General features: G+C 34.4%; 1 protein-coding gene across 6 annotated transcripts in view; it reads left to right on the plus strand.

Moving 5' to 3' along the window:
• The window catches only part of ESRRG (estrogen related receptor gamma), a 595,005-nt gene extending 586,299 nt beyond the window's left edge, over positions 1-8,706 (plus strand). For all 6 annotated transcript variants that reach the window (XM_007988442.3, XM_073011508.1, XM_037986155.2 and 3 more), the window contains one exon: positions 4,742-8,706. In XM_007988442.3, the coding sequence (XP_007986633.1) occupies positions 4,742-4,986 (245 nt within the window). In that variant the 3' untranslated portion in view covers positions 4,987-8,706. The remainder of the gene's footprint in view (positions 1-4,741) is intronic.
• Positions 8,707-9,089: the final 383 nt, after the last annotated feature.

Here is a 9,089-nt window from a genome sequence, read left to right on the forward strand (position 1 = left end):
AAGATACATAATGTTTGTTTCTCTTTTTGTGATGTTAGCAACTGTTGACATTCATTACCTAAATTTATTAATCACTGGGGGTTGAAAAATAGTGATTTGTAATTTTGTCATTTTTCTTTTCTTTTTTCATTCAGTAGGTGGGATATGTATAAAGTAATGCTTTCTCTTATCTCTTATTTGGTTACCAGCGATACAATTTGTTTAGGAAGAGTAGTATAAGTGCTTTCTTATTTCTCTTTATTTACCAGCTTTCAGAGTAGATAATTGGTGTCCTATTGAAAAAATATTATAAACACAAGTATTCAAACATATTTAATGGATTTCAATCAGTCTCAATTATAATCCTTTTTGAAGTTAAAATTGTCCCATTTTTGTCAGTGGGAACCTCTTCGGGTTGGCTTCTGAAATCTTTTTGAATACCTAGTAGTTCTAGATAATATCCTTTCTATTTGGTGTGACAAAATATTCCATGTTCATTTTAAGTATTTTCTGGTTGAAGCCTAGAATCAGATTACAACCTGGGCACTTGAGATGCCTTCCAGGGTTGGCCGTTCTTCCTAGGCCAACATCATCTGTCTACATAAGTACAGATCTGGGGATGCAGAGACACATAGACCTCATTGTGTGTGTGTGTGTGTGTGTGTGTGTGTGTGTGTGTGTGTGTGAATGTATGTATATTTTGGGAATACCTTGTCACCTAGTTTTTCTGTAAATGTCCCTGAGTTTTTAGTTTTGCCATGCAGTTGCTGTTTTTGTTGTTGTTGTTGTTTTTATGTGAACATTTGGAAAGGCTAAAAAAATTCTACTATATCTGTTAATTTAGAGTCAATTTCAAATGGTAATCAACCAGTGTTCCTCAGTACCCTAGTCAATTGCTACCCAAAGAACCACTCTGTTAGGTGCCATATATATTGCATATGGAAATTTAAAGATACAAATTCTCTTTTAGAAAATAGACCTTTTTCCACTTCTCTATTCTGTCCATCACATTCTGTTTCATTCATTCAATGATTGGAGAGAGTCCCATTCACCCTTCCCTTACTACCCATCTTTATGTAGGCAGTTTACAAACATCAAAGAAAATCAAGTCCTGCGTTTCACAGAAAAGTTTTACACGGACTGTTGGTTTATGTTATATACTAGGCTTAAATCTGAATATACTGTGCCTGTATCTAATATTCAATTCCACATTCAAAATGAGATTTGGCACCCTTGAGAAAGTATTGCCAAGAATGGTCTAAAAGTCCTGAAGAAGTTCCCAAGCGAGACTTAGGTATTTTGGATTAGCTATGTCTGTGCACACAATGATTAATATTTTCTATCATAGAGAAGGGAAATATTTTATTCTAGGGAAGATATAAAAATAAAATCTTCTTTTTCAGTGGCTCTAAGTCTTATTAAATTTGCAGCTGTAAGGATGATGATATTTAGCTATCTTCCCAAAGTAAATGATCTGAACTAGACACATTTTTTTAGGATCCCTTTCACAGAGTAAAATATTGGAAGTTATGATAAAGTTCTGTTTTATTATTAGGTGTTAGACTTAATATATAGGCAATAATATGTGTGTTATATACACTCTGGTTATGTTTTGAAATATTGGTTATTTTGGAATAGTATTTGTTTGTCTTATTGTCTAATTCAATAGTTCTCAATCCTGGCTGGGCTGTAGAACTACCTAGACTTTTAGCAATGCTGATATCCTAGTTCTGGTCTCTGACTTAATAGATCTAGACTTGAGCCCAGTATCCAAGATTTTTAAGAACTCACCCATTGTTTTTAATATGTAGCCTTGTCCTGTCTAGTTCGTTCATAAACTTATGATATCCATTAAGTTTAGCTGGTTCCCATTAGCACAAATACTAGAACTATTTCCTTTAAAGCACAGTTAAAAAGAAACCAGCACGAACAATGAAAATGAAATAATTATATACATTAATGCCAGTTCTACTGAGCCTGGCGTCACGTGTAAATTTAACCAAAGGAACAAAACGGAGATTAAAACTACAGATCCAGAACTTGAACTAGGATTCCTAATGGAGATTAATATTTTCTTCAGCAGTCTGCCAGCTGAATCATTGTCTAATTAAATAGTTCAGATTTAGTGAGTTTGCATTTAAAGTGTTAGCAGATCCGAGAATGGGTAAAGCTAAAATGAGTTAGAATCTTTTCTGTAAATGGGAAGTTAAATTATCATAGTAATTTGATTAAATCATTTTTAAATCTCTCATGCTAAATCACATCCTTTAAAGAATAGTTTGAAGTCTTAATTGCTGTTTGTGAGCATATCTCTCTGCTATTTGTTCTTGCCTCATTTCCCATGACATCCTATAATATATCTCCTGCTGGGCAAGAGTAGTGGGAAAGGCAAGACTATGGGTAGGGCCGAGGTAACTGTGTAGCTGACTTCAAGCATTTAAAGATATGCCATGTCGAAAAAGGAAATTTATCCTGTATTGTTCTAGTGGTTAGAAACAGGACCAAATGATAGAATTTGGAGACAGATTTAGGAAAACTTAAAGAAGAAATTAATAATAATTAGTTTTACCTTTTATCAAGGAGAATACTCTACATACTTTTCATATGACTGGCAATGCCTTCATTAGGAATATTGTAAAGAAGTTGGCTGATGAAGATGGGAGTTTGAACAGGATGTGTTTAGAGGGAAATTCATCTCATTTTTTAAGGGAGTGCACATTTAGTGTTCTATATTCTAGCAGCATTATTAATTTGAAGCATCTTGAATTTAAACCTGAGTCTTACACATATTACCAGTGCCACCTTGCTTCTAGGGTTTGGGGAGGTAAAATGAGGCCACATTCACCTGAAATAGGTGCTTAATAAAAGGGAAATGTATTATTTTTATTCTGGTGTATTTTTGGTCTAGTTGGAAAATAGTTATTTCAAGTTGGTTTTGTCACTGCAGAGTATAATTCCCATTTCCTCCTTCCATCTTTTACTCTGTTTTCATGTAGAGAGCTAATTATTAGACCCAGCCTAAGTTGGGAAAATCCAACTCGTCTCTGTTCCCTTATGCACAAGGTCCTTATTACAGTCTTTTGTGTACCTGGAGACTCACCATGGTGTTTCCCCATACCTCCTGTTTTTCCTTCGGTTAGCACGTAAGTGCAAAAATAGAGAGAGAGAAAGAATATCAGAGCATGTTGCCATCATCTCTATGAATGTTTTTCTGTCCCTAACATTACCAACCCTTACACAACTTTAGAAATTATGTGTGTTTGTTTCTAAGAGACAGCACCATAGGAGGTGGATAAGATTGCCATGCTGAGAGGAACCAGACTGGAGAGAAGCTGGTTAGAAATAATCCACAGGGAAAGGCTAGGCGTATGTTGGGGAGTGACTTGAATCCCGCTCCAGGGCACACTTTCAACACTATTTCCCACTTTGGAAAAATTCCTTGTTTTTGCTCTACCAGGCAGAAATTGAGTCTTGAGCAGTAAATACTTATAAGCAATTTTATTCCAGATTATTCAAATTTTTTTTAAAGAGATGTCATTAAACTACCTAATGTTAATAGTGATCAATTCACCAGTGATGTGGTGGAATGATTCAAAATGACAATGTGAATGAAAAAAAAAAAAAAAAAAAACCTAAACAAAATACGAATAAATTTTAAGACATGCTACTGGTTATATCTATCTTTTAATTATTTTGCCATATTTCTTTTTTATTATATGTTTAGCCACTTGCTTTTAAATTACATTCCCTCTCTCTTTTTGTTCATGTGATCTATGTTTGAATTGTATGAAAGATTAGGCTAACTACATATATCTTAGAGCTCAGCATTCTCAGAGAACTAGAATTATTAAACATGAAGAATCCCCCAAAGACTCCATTATGTGTAATTAACAGATAAACTGTCATCAGAATCAATAAAACGTGCTAAATGATTCAAACTTGTATATAATTAAGTGTCTGCTTTAGAGCTGGAGCTGTAACTTTTATTTTTTCCCCACATCTCACATTTCTCACAAGAATAATTTGGCAACCTTGTTAACCCTTTCTTTGCTTGATGGAATTAGATGTTCAAATTATTCATTTAAGGGTAAAGTTCACCTTTACAAATGTGAAAAATATTTCAGAACTCAGTGATCTGAAGACACCATTTGTTTTTCATCAGGGAAGTAGACTATGGAAGGACGTTTTAATGAACTGATACTACAACTTTAAACATCCTAAAAGGATAAATAATGTATTGTGATTTCTGTATAGTGCTAGATTCAGTGTATTCACATGGAGTTCTTAGGAACTTAGTCATCAATTTTTTCCCCTCTTTGGGAAATACTGGCTTTTCCAGGCAAGATCGGAATTTTAAACAACCTTCCCCCACACAGCACTAAGATAATACTTTTAATAGATGGCCTTCCATGGTTGTTTGTTGAGTGTGTGAATATATACCTGGATGAGACAATGAATAAAATAGTCAAGACTGTAATCTGTTAAAAGAAAGCCTTCTCTTGCTCAGCCTGAGGAGGAAAAATACACATTTTAAATCATAGATCTTTTCTAATAATTTCCATCTTCTAAGCTAGTATTAGACATTATGTAGGGAAATTTAGAAAGAAGTAGAGACTGAAGAAATGCGAGATTCTGAACAAATCACAGTTGCAAGCTTAGAGAAGTTCAAAAATAATAATTAATTGAATAATTTTATAACTCTAGTCTACATAGGTTTGTTATGATTCATATAATTACTTATATCTTTTGCTTCATTGCACAGACTCCATGCACATAGAAGATGTTGAAGCCGTTCAGAAGCTTCAGGATGTCTTACATGAGGCGCTGCAGGATTATGAAGCTGGCCAGCACATGGAAGACCCTCGTCGAGCTGGCAAGATGCTGATGACACTGCCACTCCTGAGGCAGACCTCTACCAAGGCCGTGCAGCATTTCTACAACATCAAACTAGAAGGCAAAGTCCCCATGCACAAACTTTTTTTGGAAATGCTGGAGGCCAAGGTCTGACTAAAAGCTCCCTGGGCCTTCCCATCCTTCATGCTGAAAAAGGGAAAATAAACCCAAGAGTGACGTCAAAGAAACTTAGAGTTTAGTTAACAACATCAAAAATCAACAGACTGCACTGACAATTTAGCAGCAAGACTATGAAGCAGCTTTCAGATTCCTCCATAGCTTCCTGATGAGTTTCTTTCTACTTTCTCCATCATCTTCTTTCCTCTTCCTTCCCACATTTCTCTTCCTCTTTATTTTTTCTCCCTTTCTTCTTCCCTCCTCCCTTATTTCTTTGTTTCTTTCATTCCTAATTCCCATTCTCCTTTATTTTCTTCCCATCTGCCTGCCTGCCTTCTTTCTTTTCTTTGCTACTCTCGTTCCTCTCTTTACTCATCTTCCTCCTGTTTTCTAAATTTTAAATAGCTTTAGTTGTTAAAAAAAAAAAAATCCTTCCGTCCCCCTTTCCTTTTTCTTTCTTCCCTTTTTTCCTTTTTCCCTTTCCCCTTTCCCCTTTCCCCTTTCCTTTCCTTCTGATCTTCTTTCCATCTTTCTTTTTCTTCCTTCTGCTGCTGAACTTTTAAAAGAGGTCTCTAACTGAAAAGAGATGGAAGCCAGCCCTGCCAAAGGATGGAGATCCATAATATGGATGCCAGTGAACTTATTGTGAACCATACCGTCCCCAGTGACTAAGGAATCAAAGAGAGAGAACCAACGTACCTAAAAGTACAGTGCAACATATACGAATTGACTGAGTGCAGTATTAGATTTCATGGGAGCAGCCTCTAATTAGACAACTTAAGCAACGTTGCATCGGCTGCTTCTTATCATTGCTTTTCCATCTAGATCAGTTACAGCCATTTGATTCCTTAATTGTTTTTTCAAGTCTTCCAGGTATTTGTTAGTTTAGCTACTATGTAACTTTTTCAGGGAATAGTTTAAGCTTTATTCATTCATGCAATACTAAAGAGAAATAAGAATACTGCAATTTTGTGCTGGCTTTGAACAATTATGAACAATAATGAAGGACAAATGAATCCTGAAGGAAGATTTTTAAAAATGTTTTGTTTCTTCTTACAAATGGAGATTTTTTTGTACCAGCTTTACCACTTTTCAGCCATTTATTAATATGGGAATTTAACTTACTCAAGCAATAGTTGAAGGGAAGGTGCATATTATCACGGATGCAATTTATGTTGTGTGCCAGTCTGGTCCCAAACATCAGTTTCTTAACATGAGCTCCAGTTTACCTAAATGTTCACTGACACAAAGGATTAGATTACACCTACAGTGACTCTGAGTAGTCACACATATAAGCACTGCACATGAGATATAGATCCGTAGAATTATCAGGAGTGCACCTCTCTACTTGGGAGGTACAGTTGCCATATGATTTCTAGCTGCCACGGTGGTTAGGAATGTGATACTGCCTGTTTGCAAAGTTACAGACCTTGTCTCAGAAGGAGCTGTGAGCCAGTATTCATTTAAGAGGCAATAAGGCAAATGCCAGAATTTAAAAAAAAAAAAAAAAAATCATCAAAGACAGAAAACGCCTGAGCAAATTCTAAAACCTAATCCATATAAGTTTATTCATTTAGGAATGTTCGTTTAAATTAATCTGCAGTTTTTACCAAGAGCTAAGCCAATATATGTGCTTTTCAACCAGTATTGTCACAGCATGAAAGTCAGTCAGGTTCCAGACTGTTAAGAGGTGTAATCTAATGAAGAAATCAATTAGATGCCCCAAAATCTACAGTCGCTGAATAACCAATAAACAGTAACCTCCATCAAATGCTATACCAATGGACCAGTGTTAGTAGCTGCTCCCTGTACTATGTGAACAGTCTTATTCTATGTACACAGATGTAATTAAAATTGTAATCCTAACAAACAAAAGAAATGTAGTTCAGCTTTTCAATGTTTCATGTTTGCTGTGCTTTTCTGAATTTTATGTTGCATTCAAAGACTGTTGTCTTGTTCTTGTGGTGTTTGGATTCTTGTGGTGTGTGCTTTTAGACACAGGGTAGAATTAGAGACAATATTGGATGTACAATTCCTCAGGAGACTACAGTAGTATATTCTATTCCTTACCAGTAATAAGGTTCTTCCTAATAATTAATTAAGAGATTGAAACTCCAAACAAGTATTCATTATGAACAGATACACATCAAAATCATAATAATATTTTCAAAACAAGGAATAATTTCTCTAATGGTTTATTATAGAATACCAATGTATAGCTTAGAAATAAAACTTTGAATATTTCAAGAATATAGATAAGTCTAATTTTTAAATGCTGTATATATGGCTTTTGCTCAATCATCTCTCAGATGTTGTTATTAACTCGCTCTGTGTTGTTGCAAAACTTTTTGGTGCAGATTCGTTTCCAAAACTATTGCTACTTTGTGTGCTTTAAACAAAATACCTTGGGTTGATGAAACATCAACCCAGTGCTAGGAATACTGTGTATCTATCATTAGCTATATGGGACTATATTGTAGATTGTGGTTTCTCAGTAGAGAAGTGACTGTAGTGTGATTCTAGATAAATCATCATTAGCAATTCATTCAGATGGTCAATAACTTGAAATTTATAGCTGTGATAGGAGTTCAGAAATTGGCACATCCCTTTAAAAATAACAACAGAAAATACAACTCCTGGGAAAAAAAGGTGCTGATTCTATAAGATTATTTATATATGTAAGTGTTTTAAAAGATTATTTTCCAGAAAGTTTGTGCAGGGTTTAAGTTGCTACTATTCAACTACACTATATATAAATAAAATATATACAGTATATACATTGTTTTCACTGTATCACATTGAAGTACTTGGGCTTCAGAAATAAGAGCCAACCAACTGAAAACCTGAGATGGAGATATGTTCAAAGAACGAGATACAATTTTGTAGTTTTCAGTTTAACTCTCAGCATTTCAAAAGAGTAAGTATCTCACAAATAGGAAATACAACTAAAACGTAGATTTAAAAAGAACTGCACGGGCTTTAGGGTAATTGCTCATCTTAAACCTCACTAGAGGGAAGTCTTTTCAAGTTTCAAGCAAGACCATTTACTTAATGTGAAGTTTTGGAAAGTTATAAAGGTGTATGTTTTAGCCATATGATTTTAATTTTAATTTTGCTTCTTTTAGGTTCGTTCTTATTTAAAGCAATATGATTGTGTGACTCCTTGTAGTTACACTTGTGTTTCAATCAGATCAGATTGTTGTATTTATTCCACTATTTTGCATTTAAATGATAACATAAAAGATATAAAAAATTTAAAACTGCTATTTTTCTTATAGAAGAGAAAATGGGTGTTGGTGATTGTATTTTAATTATTTAAGCGTCTCTGTTTACCTGCCTAGGAAAACATTTTATGGCAGTCTTATGTGCAAAGATCGTAAAAGGACAAAAAATTTAAACTGCTTCTAATAATCCAGGAGTTGCATTATAGCCAGTAGTAAAAATAATAATAATAATAATAAAACCATGTCTATAGCTGTAGATGGGCTCCACATCTGTAAAGCAATCAATTGTATATTTTTGTGATGTGTACCATACTGTGTGCTCCAGCAAATGTCCATTTGTGTAAATGTATTTATTTTATATTGTATATATTGTTAAATGCAAAAAGGAGATATGATTCTGTAACTCCAATCAGTTCAGATGTGTAACTCAAATTATTATGCCTTTCAGGATGATGGTAGAGCAATATTAAACAAGCTTCCACTTTTGACTGCTCTTTTGTATTGTGTTTCTTTTTTTTTCCCCACTAAAGAACCAAATCGACAAACACTGCCCTTTGTTGCTTCCATTCAAAGAGTATCTCTGAGTACCTGTTCCCTAAAAATAAAGTCAGAGTTTAAATGAGTGCTATATAAAGGCTTGTCAGAATGAATTCTAGGGTGCCAAGAGACATTTTGCATATTTAAGAGTATGCAAAGTGTCTCATGGCACATTAGAATTCATTCTGACAAGCCTTTATATAGCTCTTATTTAATCTTAAAGCATCTCCACATCATCCTGCATTACTCAAAATCATCGCCTCTATGTCAATGTCATAACAGAAAACTCTCCCCCTATTTTAAGATCATATTAAAACCTGCTAGAGATACCCATTATTT

Source organism: Chlorocebus sabaeus, chromosome 25 (assembly GCF_047675955.1).
Source record: "Chlorocebus sabaeus isolate Y175 chromosome 25, mChlSab1.0.hap1, whole genome shotgun sequence".
Taxonomy (NCBI): Eukaryota; Metazoa; Chordata; class Mammalia; order Primates; family Cercopithecidae; genus Chlorocebus; species Chlorocebus sabaeus.